The sequence below is a fragment of the Mastomys coucha genome, unplaced genomic scaffold, assembly GCF_008632895.1.
Source record: "Mastomys coucha isolate ucsf_1 unplaced genomic scaffold, UCSF_Mcou_1 pScaffold15, whole genome shotgun sequence".
NCBI classification, from domain to species: Eukaryota; Metazoa; Chordata; class Mammalia; order Rodentia; family Muridae; genus Mastomys; species Mastomys coucha.
The window spans coordinates 15,816,790-15,834,141 of NW_022196897.1; the positions used below are offsets into that span (position 1 = coordinate 15,816,790).

At 50.6% G+C, this 17,352-nt stretch overlaps 1 protein-coding gene across 2 annotated transcripts in view; it reads left to right on the forward strand.

Moving 5' to 3' along the window:
• The window catches only part of Col5a1 (collagen type V alpha 1 chain), a 155,088-nt gene that overhangs the window by 77,417 nt on the left and 60,319 nt on the right, over positions 1 to 17,352 (forward strand). For both annotated transcript variants that reach the window (XM_031369508.1, XM_031369507.1), the window contains exons 13-25: positions 606 to 698; positions 2,771 to 2,827; positions 3,967 to 4,020; positions 4,308 to 4,361; positions 5,678 to 5,731; positions 6,864 to 6,917; positions 8,435 to 8,488; positions 9,982 to 10,026; positions 11,685 to 11,738; positions 12,373 to 12,417; positions 12,952 to 13,005; positions 13,206 to 13,250; positions 14,156 to 14,209. In XM_031369508.1, coding sequence (XP_031225368.1) covers positions 606 to 698; positions 2,771 to 2,827; positions 3,967 to 4,020; positions 4,308 to 4,361; positions 5,678 to 5,731; positions 6,864 to 6,917; positions 8,435 to 8,488; positions 9,982 to 10,026; positions 11,685 to 11,738; positions 12,373 to 12,417; positions 12,952 to 13,005; positions 13,206 to 13,250; positions 14,156 to 14,209 — 717 coding nt within the window. The remainder of the gene's footprint in view (positions 1 to 605; positions 699 to 2,770; positions 2,828 to 3,966; positions 4,021 to 4,307; positions 4,362 to 5,677; positions 5,732 to 6,863; positions 6,918 to 8,434; positions 8,489 to 9,981; positions 10,027 to 11,684; positions 11,739 to 12,372; positions 12,418 to 12,951; positions 13,006 to 13,205; positions 13,251 to 14,155; positions 14,210 to 17,352) is intronic.

Here is a 17,352-nt window from a genome sequence, read left to right on the forward strand (position 1 = left end):
ATCAGCACTGTGTCCTCAGGACTGTGCCCTCAGCACTGTGTCCTCAGGACTGTGCCCTCAGCACTGTGCCCCCAGGGCTGTGTTATCAGCACAATTCTTTCAGTAAAGTGATCATGGGACAGCTGGTCTGAAGGAGGACAGGAAGTTGGCAGGTTCCCCTCTCCAAGGACAGATGCTAAAGAATGCGACATTTGGGACTCATGTTCTCTTCCTAAGATCTCAGAACAAGAGCACCGACTTCACTTTACCCCCAAGATGCCTGTTGCACTGAGGGAGACCTAACCTGGAACCATGGTGTCCCCCACAGGTCCCTTGGATCTAGCCCAGTTTCTTTGGCCTTTGGCTACTTGTAGTGGTGAGGGTCTGTGGCTTATCAGGTGCAAAGCATTGGAGGTTCAAAGTCCTTTGTGGGCACAGGGCAGGTTTCAGGTGTCCAAGGCAAAGGCTGACAGGAGGGGCTGTGACATGTGAACCAGGGTCGTGTGCACACGGGTTCTGGGACTGGGAGTCTCTGCTTTACGTAAGGCTCATGAGACCCACCTTCCCCTGGGGTCACAGTGGGTGACCCATTCCATCTCTGGTGACTTTTCACCTTGCTCTTGCAGTTCCGGTTTGGAGGTGGTGGTGATGCCGGTTCTAAGGGCCCCATGGTCTCTGCCCAGGAGTCCCAGGCCCAGGCTATCCTCCAGCAGGCCAGGGTAAGTAATGTGGCTGCACTGACTGAATGATTGCCCCACAGTTTGCCTGGTCAGGAACCTAGGAGAGGTTGGGTCCTCCATGTGCAGCTGGAGAATGTGGGGGAACTTAGAGCTTTCAGCGGTATCCTGTCCATGGTTAGAGGTAAGAGGTCTCTGGGCCTCTGCAGCTTGTCTGGCCCAGCGAATCCCTCTTCTGCCTTGTGCAGACACTCATCTCTGTGCCAGGCCTGCACTTGGGGCTAGCCACAAGGAAAGGAACTGCTCAGGTATCCAGGGAGCGGGGCAGGTGGTTGACTCAGGTTCCTAGGGCTGGGGTTGGATTGAACACAAGGACACACCCCAGGAGAGAGCTCCCAGATCCAGGGTCCCTCACTCTCGGCCCAGAATCCTTCATGGACCCCACCCCCCACCAAGCATCTTGCACTGGGTCCAGGATCTTTCCCACTGAGCCCAGGGTCACCTGGTCTGGGTTAAGGGTTCCCTCCTTCCCCAGTGAGCGTATCTTCAGATGGCATCATTAGAGAACATGCCTCCAGATTGCTGGTCACCTGTAACTGGCCTGATGCCTCTACTTCCTGTGGGGTGGGCAGGATGTATGGAGAAAGCCAACGTAGAATCCTTGTTTGGGAAATGTTGATAACACTCTGCAGGGCTCAGAGGAGATGTTAATGGCCAGAGTCTGCTGGGGTAATTGAAGGACAGTTTCAGTACTGAGTAGTTACCATGGAGCAGGCTAGCCGGCGATAAAACCAGAGTCAGATGAGGCTCTACGTGTGACAAGTTTGCTGGCCCTTCCCTGCCCAGCCAGCCTCTTAATCTGTGTGCATTTGAATAGAAGCCAACCAAGAGAAGGGCTTTATGGTTTGTCTTTTTTTGAAGATGTATTATTTTTTTCTGTGAGTTTTTGCCTGCACGTGTGTGCCTACTGCCCACAGAGGCCAGGAGAGGGCATCAGATCGCTTGGAACTGGAGTTACAGATGATTGTGAGCCACCATGTAGGTGACAGAAATTGAACTTGGGTCCTTTAGAAGAATTGCTCTTAATCCCTGAGCCATCTCTCCTGATTTTTTTTTTTTTAATTTTTACTTTTTGGAATGTTTTTAATTTTGTATATTTTTATTTATAAATTTTAAAAAGTATAATTTTTATTATTGTGCGTGTTGGTATATTTACACATGTGTGTGCCTGTGTGGGGAGGCCTGAGGTGAGTGTGGGGTGTTTTCCTTGGTCAGTCTCTACCTTTATTTTGGGACAGCATCTCTCATTGAACCTGGAGCTCACTGATTTGGCTGGGTTAGCTGGCCAGGCCAGGGAGCTTCGGGAATCCATCTGTTTTTGCCTTCCCAGTACTGGGGATAGAGACAGATGCTGGAACATCTGGCTTTTTACATGTGTACTGGGAATCCTAACTCAGATTCTCATGTTTGCATGGCAAGCAGTTTACCAGCTGAGCCAACTCCTGAGCCCCCAGATCATATTAAAATGCAAAATAATCTCCCCAAATTAACATGGTGCTGTGGTGGGGGTTGTAACCCTGCAACAGGCAGCTCTTTGGGAAGACAAGCTGAGCCTGCGTGATGGCTGGCAGGAGCCACACCAAGTAGGAAGACGGTCCGTGCACGACTAAGAGCCCAGGGCGGGCCCACAGACTCCTCCATGCACTCTACACACCTCTCTTGCTGTTGGAGAGTACTTTGTGCATCTTCCAGAAGTGAAGTCTAAAATCCACAAGGAGAATATAGGCCTCAGCCCAGCCCAGGAAGGGAGACCATATTGCAGATTTGGTACAGGGTGGCCCACCTCTCCAACAGGGCTGAAAAAAAGGAAGGCTTTGGGAACCCTGCCCACAGTGGGGCAGCAGGTAGCACTGACTTCCACCTCTGTGCCCTACTTCCCTGTGGAGATGCTGAGAGCCCAGAACTGGGTCAGCGAGACCTTCTCTGTGAATGTCTAGTCTTTTCTGTCCTAGGTTCCTTTTCCTCGTGACCACGTGTTATATAGAACAGGAACCAGAAAACCAGGACAGGGCCAGCCATAGTCTCTTTCTGATCTTCTCCTCCTTCCTTTACAGTTGGCACTGAGGGGACCAGCTGGTCCAATGGGTCTCACCGGGAGACCTGGCCCCATGGTGAGTGATTGGCAGGGCTGGCACCAGTTGGTGGAGCACATTGGATAGCCCTGTGCCCAGCACCTTTGTTTCCAGCTGGGAACCAGCTCAGACAGGTGGTCTCTTGGAGCAGCTGTTCTATCGCTTTGTGGGAGCACATGTCAGGGGGATGGCTGTGTTCGAGGTCACCTGAAGTTTTGGGGGATTCCTGGGAAGTAGCCCTCATCTTAAGTATGATAGGGAGATGGGAATGCTCCCTTCCCACTTGTGCATTTGAGCTCCAAACTCTCCCTGTGAAGGACAGGCTCTAGGCTCCTCCCACTTTTTTCTATCACAGGGAACACATCAAGTAGGGGGATTGCTGTACTAGAGGCTTGCAGAAGTCCCCAGAGACTGAACCCTTAGAGCTATGCTGGCTGTGCATCCGCCTCTGTCCTTTTGGGGTCTTCTTCCTTCCTGTCTGTCCCAGTGTCCCAGGGCTGGGAAAAGCTCAGGGTTTGCAGTCTTACTCTGTCAGGCTTAGGTGCCTCAGCTCAGCTCTCCTCTGGGGCCTCACAGCAAAGCAGGGATGTTATGGATTCAGGGGCCCTCGGCTGTCATCCAAGTGTCAAATACATGCTGTGGGCACTGGGAGTAGACCCTACGATGACACAGCCACCTCCTGGCCCTTTGGAGCTGAGGACTGAACCCAGAACCTTGAGCTTGCTAGGCAAATGCTCTATCACTGAGCTAAATCCACAACCCTAAGGACAAAGGATTCCTATACCATTGGGCCCATGGCTGACTTTGACATAGGCTACCTCCCACCCCCAAGTCTGGCCTCAGTACCCTGCACCCAGGAGGTGAGACCAGTCTTAACTTGAACTGGACCATAGACTATGCACTGTGTTCCAAGCTGGGGGCTGTCACAAATCATGAGCCAGCTTCTCCTGGGGGAGGGAAATCTCTTTAGACTTCATGGGCTCAGTGAGCCCCATCTCCTGGGGTTCTTAGGAAGAGACCTTGGCAGTCATAGGACTCTCTGCCTCCTAGAACTCATGTTCCTTCCTTTGTCACAGTAGGCAGGCCAGCCTTGTGATGCGGACTCTCTGACTTCTCCACACACAGCATTTTTTATGTCCCTTGTTGGGGTACACACTGATTTGATACTGTCTCCCTAGGGTCCTCCTGGGAGCGGAGGTTTGAAGGGTGAGCCAGGAGACATGGGACCTCAGGTATGTGTGAACCTACCTCTGCTTTGCTCTCAGGAAGGTGACTCCTGGTTGTTGCTGGTGGCCCAGTTGATGATACTTCTTCAACAAAAGCAAGAATTGTTACTTGATACCATAGAACAAGCTGTTTGTGTTGTCTGTTGCTAGCCCTCACTAAGGGAATACCCCCAAGATACCCACATGTGAGCAACTTGAGCAGCAAGCCTTAGGCTAGGTTGACATGCATGGGATGAATTTTCTTCCTTAAAAGAGGGACATGTCCTGATGCTTTGTCCTCTGGTTTCTGGCAGGGTCCTCGAGGTGTGCAAGGCCCACCCGGCCCAACAGGGAAGCCTGGAAGACGGGTAAGTACGTAGCGCTAAGACGATGTGGTGTGGTCTGAGCCCAGATCTGAGGTGGACTGTCTCCTTTAGGACCCATGGTCCCATGTCCACCTCCAAAGCTGTGCCTGAACCACTGCTTAGGAATAAATGCTATGTGTCCAGGGGTGAGATGTTTCACCTGCCTCTAAAGCCATCTCCCAGATAGGTCACAGCAGGAGCTGGATCTACATTGTTGATTGTTGATGGTGGGCCTTGTCTTTGGGGACACCTTGTGCCTCCTCTCCAGAAATGGCTATGTCAGTTCTTCACAGGTCTTTCTTTAGCTCACTAGCCTCTTGGGATTTCCTGTTGAGAATGTTGTCCTCCTGGATGGATCCAGCTGGTTTCCTCAGGCACACACCTGCTCTAAGATGCCATCCTATTAAAAAGTGATGACCACACACCAGGAAGGCTAGAAAAGTCTTAATTAATCCGACCTGTTCCTACAAACAGATCTTCTTATGTGTTGCATGTGGAGACCAAAGCTACCACTGTCCACACAGCCTCTGTGCCTGACCATGAGCCCACAGGCAACAACCCCAACCCATGATCAGGCATCTACAGGAGATAGGAAGGAGGAGGCTGGTGTGCCTCGCTAGTGAGCAGGGATTTGGTAGGGAGTTCCTGTCACCTTGTACCTCTCCCTGTAGTGACTGTAGCCTTTATAGCAGACTCTGAAGGTCCAGGCTTGGGGCCTTCAGTCTCAGGTCAATCAACTGAGTACCCTGGGTTTGCTCTTGAACATTTTCCATGGCTGGGAAGCAAGTGCAAGAGTGGACAAAGATGGCTGACCAGCTGGCCATTCAGTCTGAGTCACTGTGGTGCCTGATTGGGACACATACCCTCTGGACCAGTCTCATAATTGCTTAGGTGGACTGAGAGAGGCCTTTATCTCTCCCATGCATCTTTTGTCTTTCATTTTCTTCCCAGTAGTAGCAAAGAGCTGAGCTTCTCCATGGTTGTCAGCAGCATGTCACTGGAGCCAGATGAGCAAGCTCTCTGCACCAGATCTCCCAAATCCCATCATCCTCCACAAGCCTAGAAGGACAGGCAGCATCAGGTTCCTGGGGCAAGTCCCAGGGAGACAAACACTACACTCTTATTTAAGCCAGCCAGTGGTGTGGCATGGCCTGTTGGATCTGGGTCCCCTGTCCAGTCTGGTGACAGTGGACAATCACCCTTGGTTGGAGTGCTTTCCGTGGTCACCTCTCTCTGCTTGGTGTATTTGGAATCTGCACCCTGAGCATGTGGCAGGCTGCCTTTTCTTCCATATGGACTGCTTATCTCCTTTGTTCCAGGGCCGTGCTGGGAGCGATGGAGCCAGAGGCATGCCAGGACAAACAGGCCCCAAGGTAGGCCATCACCCACACCCATACATTTACCATCATCCCTGGCGTCATGTTGATGACATAACCATCATGTTTGATGAGTGTGCCTGTAGGGAGTGCTTACTTACTTTGATGAGCCCCGTCGAGTGTGTGTTGAGATGACAGATTGACAGGCGAGTTGCATAGGTGAGATTCAGTCTCCTTAAAGGGTCAGGTGCCCTGTTCATGTGGGCAGTGAGTGTGGTGGGGTGGATCCAGGGAGAACCCCTTGGGAATGTGCAGGTAAGCAGACCACACTGTTGGTGTTTGGGTGGCCAGACCATCTCAAGTCTATGGGACATGAATTTTCCTGCCCTGCTTTGGGAAGTGAGAACTCAGGCCTTGTGGGGGTGAGTAGACACAATCTGTGCTTGAGCAGGGAGCACAGAACTCATATAGACATGTGGCAGCTGTTTTATCCCTTGATGCCTCCCATCCCTCTTCCCATGACCATGTATGGACTCTCTTCCACGTGCCTAAGTCACCAGGAACTGTCACTGTTCAGTCCCATAGTCTTTCTTCCTGTGACCTCCAAGTTGATGAACATGGAAGGCTATGGATGATAGAAAAGTCCCACTGTTCGGTCAAGTAGTTGATGATCTCTTAACTGCAAAGTCATAAAAAGCCCCCAATACCCTACTCTGATCTCATCCTACCTGGGTTGAACACCTGCATGATGGGATGCTGATACTGGGCTCTGGGAGGCTGGGAGGCAGGAGCCAGGGTCCCTGCAGGTAAAGATTCTACCAGTGAGGGTGAGCACTGGTGTGTGACAGCCCCCAGGACACAAGGCTGCAGCTATCAGGACCATGGGAATGTTCCTGCAGCGGGAGACTCAGAGCAAATGAACCCATGCTGACTTTGCCGTGACACTGATTAACTGCATAACTACATTCCCAAGGATGCCCTGGCCTTTGGCGTGGGGACAACAGTGTTCTTCTCTTTCCAACTTCTGCTTTGCTTGGGGAGAAGAAGTGGCATATATAGACTCCTCAGTGGCTTGATGCAGGAAGGCTGTGCAGGGCCATGAGAAGGCCCTGGGTCCGGGGTGTTGAATTAAGGATACGACTAGGCCCTGCTATGTGGGCTGTTTGTTTCAGCTCTCTTGTTCCTGCAGGGTGACCGTGGCTTTGATGGTCTGGCTGGGTTGCCGGGAGAGAAAGGCCATAGAGTGAGTATTTGCTGTGGGATTTGGGGAGGGTCTTTTCCTTCCAACAGCCTCAGGTTCCTTAAATGAGGCCAGATTCCTTCACGTCACAGTGTCTCTATGAGCTGTGGAGTCTCTGTTAATGGAGATCTAGTCAAGAGAAGTTAGATTTCCTACCTGAGGCTTAGGACCATGCCCAGCAGGCACCTCACTCCAGGGTGTCACAGGGGACAGAGAAGTGAGGGAAAAATATGTGCTAGAACTAGTTTTAGAATCTTCTAAAAGCCACTTTTTACCTGAGGGAGGCTTCACACTCGGGAAATCCGGGCTTGGGCCACCATGATGTCTGCCCTCCTTTCTCACCTCTAGAGGAACCACGTAGCTGGGAGTGGTTCCTCTCTTAATTGTTTTACCTTAAAGTGGATTTATTTGTCAAAGCTATCATTTTGGGGACACCCAGGCACACATGTATGTGTGCATACACATGTACAGATATACCTCCACTGGCATACACACAAAGGCATAAGAGCACATATTCATCCATACACATATGCATATATACACATTCATAGCCACACACATGCATACACATATGTACATAATCAGGCTTACACATGTATACACTCTTACAAACATGATGACATGTATGCATACATAGCAAGCATAATCACTTAAGACTCATACGTATGGACACATTCACAATCACATATACATAGTTACACACAAACAGACATATAGACACCCATGTGCATATACATGTATATACATACGAACACACGTGGATGCAAACACATACACATGGACACAGGCATTCATGCTTACCTAGTCACACACATACATACAGGGCATACATGCATACATGCATAATACCTGCACAAAATACACACACACACAGGGGTGTAACAATACAGTCATGCATACACATGGACAAAAGCATATGCACGTATAGGAAGATGGGCGTAAAGTATGCAGATATGGGTCTTACAGTGAAAAATATCTGTGCTCTGTCTACACTGAACTGTGTCTGCTGGAACTCACCCACAGCTGCCACTTCTGTGCTCTTTCATTATTACATGAAAACAAGCTCACAGTCAGCAGTGGTGGGAGGTCGGGAAGGGTGTGGGGTCCTTTGACCAACTGATGAGAGTACACATTGAGTGCCTGCTACAGGTGAGACTGGGTATTGCAGGTTTGCCTGAGGTGAAATCAGCCCTGACCCTCAGGGATTCTTGGTCTTTTCTGTGGTGCCCTCCCTTACACTGAATGCACAATGTGCCTGCCTGTCTGTGGCTCCTTCTAAACCCGCTAGGTGCTCAGTCTAGTGATCCTGCCACCGGCAAGGTATCCAGATGGGACTTGAGTGCAAGGCTCTTGGTCAGCCACGAGGCTGAGCACTTAGCATAGGCCCTCCACCCAGGGGAACTAGGCTGCAAGACTGAGGGTATTCAGGGTTAGAATTAAGAGGACAGAAAAAAGGGGTTGGGACAGTCGTGAAGAACCTACTCTGCAGTGGTTAACATTGACCCTGGTTGATTTGCTAGGGTGACCCTGGTCCTTCTGGCCCGCCGGGAATCCCGGGAGACGATGGAGAAAGGGTATGTAGCTCTCAGCATCCATTTTACACTGGAAAACTCTGAGTGCAGGCCAGGCAGGGTTGGTGGGGGAGCTGGGAAAAGGGAGCATGCGTGTTGGCCTAGGCAGGTGGCTGTGTGCTTCTGAGACTGAAGCAAAGCACAAGCATTCATTTTACTTTATCCTTGCTGATAAGGGTCAAACTGTCATGGGTCTCAGAAAGAAAGCTTCTAACTACAGGAGGCAGGTGCCCCAGATCCTGTGGAGGGGAGATGCCAGGGGCTTAATGAGCTCAGCAGCTCTGCTGATCTCATCTAAATGAGGTGTCAGATGGAGAAGCAAGGGCTTGGGGAGAGCTGGGGGTGGAGGGATGGGGAAGTCATTGGGGAAGTAACTGAATATAGGGAACAGTGGGCAGGGGAGGGCCGCAGTCAGGCTTCTCAGCCTGGGCTTCTGTGCCCAGAGGACTCCTCAGTGTCCATTCCCAGAATCCTCAGCGGCTGGAGGCTGAGCTCATAGGCCACAGCACAGATATGCATGCAGAGAATGCATGGTAGGATTTATGGGCTCCTTGCACTATTATTGGGAGCTCATGAACCCCAGGAAAGTGGGAGAGAGGTGCCATCCTCTCCGGATTCTGGACTTTGTCCAGGAAGTTCCCCTGTCTGGACTCTAATCAGCGGCAAGCTGAAGAAGGAGAGGGGAACTTTTGGATGCCCCCACTGTCTTGATTCATGGTGGGTTTCATATGAATGCATTTGTGTGCACATATGCCATTGTCTACATATGTGCATTCACAGCATGTGCATACATGTACACTACTGTGTATGCAAAAGTGAACTCCTAGGTGTGTGCATGTATATACATGTGTGTGCCTATATGCATGCATATGTATGTTATATATGTAGCTGCACAGTTATTGAATGCAGGCACACATGAGCATGTATGCTGGCAGATGCTATGGGAGCATGCATGTTTTTGTGTTTGAGGAAGGCAGGAGAGCTGGGTTCTGTGGTAGGAAGCAGCGTCCTGGCTAGCAGCCCCCAGTGTGACCTGGTGAGCCAGAGCAGCCATCCCATCTGGAGTTAGGCAGGAAAGCTTGCCACTGGATGGTTTGGACTCCGGTAGACCCTGAGCTCGCTGAAGTCTGTCTGGGGCTCCTCTGCTTCTCCACTGCTGCCCTGTTCCTCCGTTTCTGTTACTCACGAGGGTGGCCGAGGCCTTGAACTCAATGTCTGCCTAACTGCCCTTGCTGCAGTTGTGAGTGTAGCTGGGAAGCAGGACCTGCTTCCAATCCTTGCAGCTCCCTGCAGCAGCTGCACCCTTGCAGCTCCAGAATGAGGACAGGGGCCTCTCCAATGGAGCCAGCATTAACACATTAGTGTCTGCCTGAGGAGCAGTCAGAGTCCTGCTGTTGTGTGTGTGTGTGTGTGTGTGTGTGTGTGTATGTGTGTGCATGCCAGGTGATACCCAGGCCCCAATGCTTGTCCCTAAACATTTTTTTCTTTCTCCATAGGGTGACGATGGAGAAGTTGGGCCCAGGGGGCTGCCCGGGGAGCCTGTAAGTTACTAATGGGTGGGACTCTAGGCCTCAGCTCCACAGTCACGAGTTGATGGGTGTGGAGTAGATTAGAGAACTTGGTCTGGGGAAAGAGGCAAGTGACATTTGCCCAGGAAAGAAAAGAGGGAGGACTCTAGGGGCTGGACAACTCTAGAGAATGTATACTGACCCTTTCTACTGGAGGAAGATGGGCTCCGGAGAGCTGTAGCAAATGCCCAGGGCCAACATAACTCCAGTGGAATTATGCTGGGTGCCCATGTGCAACATGGAGAGCATTCGGAGGGTCCGTGGTGGATACCCAAGTGTGTCAGAGTAGACAGGAAGACACAATATAGTGGGTGTTCTGCAAGAATCATAGCAGTAATATGATGGGCATGGAGGGCATCGTGTTAGGTGTCCAAGGTGCCATGGCAGACGTCCCATCAGCACCCATAGTGGGTGCTGGGACAGCCCATGGGACTGAATAGAGGCAAGCTTGTCACAGGCCTGGCAACTGCACCCTACAGGGTGGTGCCCAACCCACTGCAGGAAAAACTGCCTTCTACCAGCCATCTTGTGTTTAGGCTTAAAGCAGATTTCCACAAGAGCAAAAGGACATTAATTACCCTGCATTTACTGATGTTCAAAAACCTACCTTCCTTATCCAAGTCAAGCGGCCGTTTGTATTTGGTGAAGCTAATTGATGAGCTTCACCTTAAATGCCATGCAGGGCAGAGCATGGGTCGGCATGCTCAGGTTCATTTGGGATGAAATTATACCCTAGACGTCTGATTAGCCACCGAGGAGGAGCTGTCAGCCTTGTTCTCCTTAACACACATCTAAGTGGTGCCTTCTGGGTTATCACTGTCTCGAAAAAATTTATAAGACTAAGTATTAAAATAATGAAGGGAGCATTTAAGACGCAGAGAATGTGAGGAAAGGTTGGGTTCTGTTTTGTTTGTTCCCTCCTCCCCCACCCCCAATCTAAAAGGTTCTGTCAAAATCAAGGGCAATTGAGATCCAAGTGCCTTCAGCAAAACCTGTAATTTCCAAGGTGGACCATTCTCCTAGAGCCTCACCCACCCCAGACTTCAGTTGCCTCTCAGGCCAGGTCTTTAGTGTAGGATGCAGGCATTAGGTACAGCCCTTTAGTGCCCAGAGGAGGGGAAGGTAGACTGTGGCTCTCCCAAGCAGTTGCCCCCTATAAGGCCCTGAAGTTCCTTGCAAGCCTGCTGTCTTCTGAACCTGTCCCCTGCTCCCTTGAACTCTTTAATTCAAGAAATGACAACATTGCATGTCACGGAGAGAGAATAAAGACTCAGTGATAAACACGGGACCCAGCAGTACAATGTAACTTCATGAGTTTTCAATGGAGAGATTTTGTGCTCACTTTCCTGAGTATCAGAGGCAGGCAGGGAAGACCGCTTCCCTGAGGACACCCCTTATGCCCAGCAGGGCCCCTCCATACCAGAAGCGCCCTGCTTCTGATCCCCAGTGTCCAGGTAGAGAGGATGATGGGGTGAGTGAAAGTGGGGGACCATCATGCATGTGTCTCAGGATTCTGGATTCACCAGCTGAGCTCTAGTTGGGCACTGGGTACTGGGCGTGGCCTATACAGGGCAGACAAGCAGGCCACACCTCCAGCCGGGTTGCACCCTTCCTTATCTTTTTTCTTGCAGGGACCACGTGGTCTGCTTGGGCCAAAAGGCCCCCCTGGCCCTCCTGGACCTCCTGTAAGTTCTGTCACCTCTTGGCATGTGTGTACACAGTATAGCGCCAGAAACTCTCTGACCCAGCTAGCAGCACCGGGGCCATGCTGACCTTAGCGTACTCCAGCCGTAGGTGTGAGGGGCAGTGGGTCACTCGTGTTCAAATGTTATGAACCAGAAAACGCATAGCGCTCAGGCAGCTGGCCTTGATGCTCCTTAGAACTTTCATAGCACCTGCTGTGTTGCTGCTGCTGCTGCTGTTTTTCTGTCATAGCAATACATCAGGATGCCAAATGGTCCCTCTGCTTAAGAGCCTTCCAGCATCTTTGGGGGTTTGGTTTGGGGAAGGAGGAAGAGGCTCCTGGTGTTGATTGGGGCTCTCTGTTTTTGGTGGGTGAGATTACCCTTGCCCTCTTCAGATTCTCTGGGAGATTTTTCTAGAATGCAGGATCTGCTCAGATGAGGGTGCCGGGGCCTGATGGCTCAGCTACCTTATTGTGAGGGTTAGTAGCCCCAACTGTGAGGGGTGGACAGTTGAATCTGACCTTTCCCTAGAGACTAACTACCCTGTCGTCACCTGGGCCCATGTCCAAGCATGTGAAGTGGGGTTGGTCGTTCTGTGTTGAAAACACCTTTTTTCTTTATAACTCTCCTGCAGGGTGTGACGGGTATGGATGGCCAGCCTGGCCCCAAAGGAAATGTGGTGAGTCCCAGGGGTCACATGACATGGCTTTTAGTGATGGTCTGTGGGCACAGTCCATGCCTGGTTGTGGAAGTCTGCATCCGCTGGAAATTGGGGTAGGAGAGTGGGCACCTTAGCCTCTGGCCCACGGCTTGGTGCTGCCCTCTGGTGGCAAAGCCTCATGCCAGAACCCCAAGTTGATATTTGTTATCCAAAGTCAGCTCAGCTAGGAGTCGGAGGGCAGTTCCCCCAGATGAGTCTGTTAGCTCTATGTCTATGTCAAGGGTGCACATTTCTACCAATAGAGTATTGCCTGGTCAGCTCCTGTCACACTTTCGCCTTGATGGACATCGGGATGCTAGGTGCCAGCCCACGTGCCCTTTGGGTGTAAGAATCTGCCTCTGAAAACAAGCAGATGCTGTTTCTAGAAAGCTGTTCTCACACATCAACTCCTGGGGTTACTGGTGGAAAAGATGAGATGTGAAAATGGGATTTCCCCCAAACGGGGTATGGTTCCTAAACCTCTTCTCAGGACCTTTGCATCTGTTTTTGTAGGGTCCTCAGGGAGAGCCTGGACCCCCAGGACAGCAGGGTAATCCTGGTGCTCAGGTAAGTGTCTCAGGAAAGGTGACTTGGGGGCATCGGGGGTGGGACACAGGTTCCGGTCAAGTGTCTGGGAAGTACAGACTCAGCTCTGCCACCAACACGTTTGGTACCTGGAAGGGAGGGGGGGTCACTGGGAAGATGGTGGAGGGTGAGGAGGGGCCTCTGGTCAGTCTTCTCATTCCTCTGCTGGGTTTTCCTCCTAGGGTCTTCCGGGTCCCCAGGGTGCCATTGGTCCTCCAGGAGAAAAGGTAGGTGGGACAGATGGATGTGTGAAGAGGGGCTGCCTTCTTCATGGGTCATACTTCTGTGCAGGCCTGAGGGACCTGCTGCTCTTCACGAGCAGGCATGTGCACCTTGCTCTCCTGAAGTTTAGCCCTCTGGGAATGAAGCATATTAGCCTCAGGGAGGATGCTAAGTCTTCCTCATTAATTGATCTGTTTACTCGCCATCTATGTACAGAGGTGGCGATTTCGGCAATCTTCATGTTGAGTACAAAGCATGCGCCATTTATCAGAATTTAAACTGGGCATCTTAGTTGAGTTCTGGTAAATGTGGCACATAGACTTCTAGTACTTACCATGTCCTGGGACACTCGTCCTTCCAACAGCTTCACAGAGCCCAGGCATGGGTTATTTCAGGAAGTACGAACTGTCCAGGTCTTGACCAGCAAGCAGCATACTACAGACATGTCTCTGAGGGCATCCAGATCCTGGGAGAGCTTATTGAAATACAGTCAACCAGGCTGTGGTAGACCTGGACCTTGTTAAGAATGTCACAGGATGGTGGCCTGGTGGCCCTGTGGCTGCCCTGCCCTGCCATGGGAGGGATTCCATGGGTGCTAGTGGGGAATCTGAGGAAGGCGCTGTTCCAGGAGCAGCCTCAGAAGGCTCCTAGGACAACAGCATCTCAGGGGATGAAAGGGAGAAAGGAGATGGGGGTGGAGGTAATCCCATAGCAGAACTGAAGGTTCTGGTGGAGGAGGCACCTCATTGGGTCCAGGCAGAACTGGATGCTGGGGGCAAGGACCACAGCAGGCATCCTGAGTGACAATGTCTGAATATTTACTTTGGGGGTCTATAGAGAAGGATTGGACATCCCCGGAAAAGAATAAACATGAGAAATGTTCCCTCACAGACTGTCTTGTTTGTACTAGGGTCCTCTGGGGAAACCAGGTCTCCCAGGAATGCCAGGCGCTGATGGACCCCCGGTGAGTCATGTCCCCCACCCTGTCCCTCTCTCTCTAGGAAGCTCCTCTCCTCCCCAGAGGGGCACTGGGAGCATTGTTGCCCAGAGGCACTGTGGGTGAAGATCATGTGCTCTGGTCTCTTCTGGACAAGCTTTCTTTCATACTATGTTCCTGTCATGAAGGGGTGTGACTGCATAGAGGGAGCAGTACTTACTTGTTAGGGTGTGCAAATTAGTCCCCTGAACTCAGCACCATGTTTGAAACTGTGATGAGCACTGGGCTGGGCTCCAAGCCACCAAACCTGTCCCTGGTGCGGAAATGAGGGGCAGGCTGTGCCAGAGGTATTTTTAGTGTTCACACAGTGAGTTCGGGGGTGGGGAGGCTGCTGGGGGTGGGCAATGCGTCTGCAGTGAGCGCAGCTGGGAGCCAGATTAGACAGCGCCTGGAAATAGCAAGCGAGCGACAGGTCGAACCTGGGGAGCGGGCTGTGCAGATAGGAGCAGGGAAGAGGAAGCAGTTAGGCGAGCGGGCGCGCGTGTGTGCATGAGTGCATATGCGTGTCTCTGTGTGTGCGTATCTCTCCACACCTACCATTCTGACTGAAGATGCCCTCTGGTTTGAGAGTTTTTTTTAAATTTTAAATTTAATTTAAGTATTTTTAAAGTAAATTATTAAACTCACCCCTCCAATTTCTCCCCTCCCAGTTCGTGTAGCCTTTTGTGTTTAGTGAAACTCAAGGAATCTATTGCAGAAGGCAAGATGAGATACATGAATTATTTATGACGGTTTCATTTATTATGTTAATAACACCATTAAAACGTAAATGCAAGGGGTAGATGGGGGGGGGGCTGAGAAAATGCCTCAGGGGCATGGAAGGGATTGCAGCACAAATGTGAAGACCAGAGTTCAGATCCATAGACCCCATGTAAATGTTGGGTGGTCATGGTGCACACATACAATTCCAGCTCTGGAAAGCAGAGCGGGGGGGAGGGAAGGACTCACCACAACAAGCTGCCTGGCAAGACTACTCTGGGTCTGCGAATGAGCTGGAACAAGCCAAGGAGGACTCCTGACATCAGCCTCATGCCTCTGTGTGCTCCTGCACATATACATGTGTTTACATGTAAACATACATTATATACACACACACATATACACACACATGTACATTATACACTCACATGCAGACGTATAAAGAAAAAAACTAAATGGGGATGTTGAGTGTGCTAATGTGCTGGGATGGTTCACTGTCAGCTATCACCTCCACTCCACACTAAGGGTCACTTGGGCCAGTGAATTCCAGACCCCAGATTGTCTTTGGTTGGCCTGAGCAAATAAGTTTAGTCACTCCCATTTCCATGTGGACATGCCAGGGAGTTTGGGAGCTGAGTGACTGGTATTTCCCAGTGTGCCATTTCTGTCCTTTTAATTGTCATTTATTTCATGTGTACGTGCACACATACATACATACCCAAAACACAAGTGGTGTCAATGACACATTTTCTAATAGACATTGAGGTCAGGGAAGTGGTAAGTAGATGGCTCTGTCCATCCCCATTGGCCAGCACTGGTCACAGGACCATGGCTTCCTAGTGTCCGTTTCCTGTAGGTGATGCTTACAGATGGAGGTCTACTACAGTGTGTCACATCTCTCCTGGAGGGAAGAGAGAGCAGCTACACCCTCTCCATAACCAGACATGTCTCTGGCCTCCATAGACCTGGCTGGTTCTGGCCCGGAATTAAATTCCTCTCATCACACTGAATGCCCCCTTCCCCTCAGCATCAAGTCCCCGATCATGGTCTCCTTTTACTTCTTGTGAGTGTGGCACCCAGAACCCACGGGCCTGGAGACTCTCTTCTCTGTTCCTGGCTCTATTAGTTACTTTTCTTTTTTGTGTAACAAAATACAGAACAAAAACAACTTAAGGTAGGCATGGCTCACAGTCTGAAGGTGTAAAGTCCATCATAACAGGGAAGTCACAGGCAGCTGCAGATGGAGCAGCTGGTAACATTGTATCAGCAAGAAGCAGAGAGGTGGATGCAGGTGCTCTGCTAGTTGATCTTTTTCTTCAGTCCAGAACCTCAGCCCATAGGAAGGTGATACCCTCAGTTAACCTAATTTAGACTTTCCCTTGAAGTCATGCCCTGAGGTTTGCCTCTTAGATGATTCCACTTTCTGTCAGCTCCAACCCTGAAGCTTTAAAGTGTGCTGTAGGAGAGGCCTGGTTTCTGCCTGTGAAGGGCCCAAAGACAACAGGTAGGCCGGAAACACATGGGGACCCTAAACAGATCCAGCTGTCCGTGTTTGGAAGGAAGGGAAGATGGATGGCTTTTCTTATAAAAGCAGCTTACTGTTGATAAACCTTGAAGAGGGCAGCTTGTGCTGAGGCTGTTTTCCTCCAGTATTCCTTTTGTTTTGTTTATGAAGAAAGTGATTGACAGGCCAGGGAGATGGCTCAGTTAGGAAAGTGTTTAGCCCAGCATGCATAGAGGCTGGGCATGGCAGTGCAGGCCTGATATTCTGGGACTGTGGGAAAGAAGAGAGACATATCCCTGGGCCTTTACAGCCAACCAGTATATAGAGTTTTAGGTTCAGTGAGATCCATCTTAAATGGGGTGTAGTTGAGAAAGACACCTGATACCAACCTCTGGCCCCATACACTCACATACATGTATACACATGCCTATAAATATGCACACATATGGAAGGACAGAGGGATAGGGGAGAGAGACGAGAGGAGAAGGGAGAGAGAGTGTGTGTGTGTTTTAGGTCCTATCTAGTACCCTGAAATGTGATTAATACCCCAGAGCACACAGCAAAATGATGGGTAAATAGAGCCAGTAAAAATAAAATGTGAAAGTCTATCCAAGGTGCGGAGAAAGTGCTCATGAGTCAATATTAAATGCGGATCCTATTATACCTGCCCGCTTTGTATGCACGCATGTGCGCGCGTGCGTGCACACACACACACACACACACACACACACACACACACAGAGAGAGAGAGAGAGAGAGAGAGAGAGAGAGAGAGAGAGAGAGAGAAATGGATTGGAAGCCCGTGCCCCACCGTGGCTCTGCATGGTGGGCTGTGGAGGAGTTTAATTTCCTTTTCTGCTCTCCTAATTGTCTACAATGAACATATATTACTTTTTTAATCAGAAAA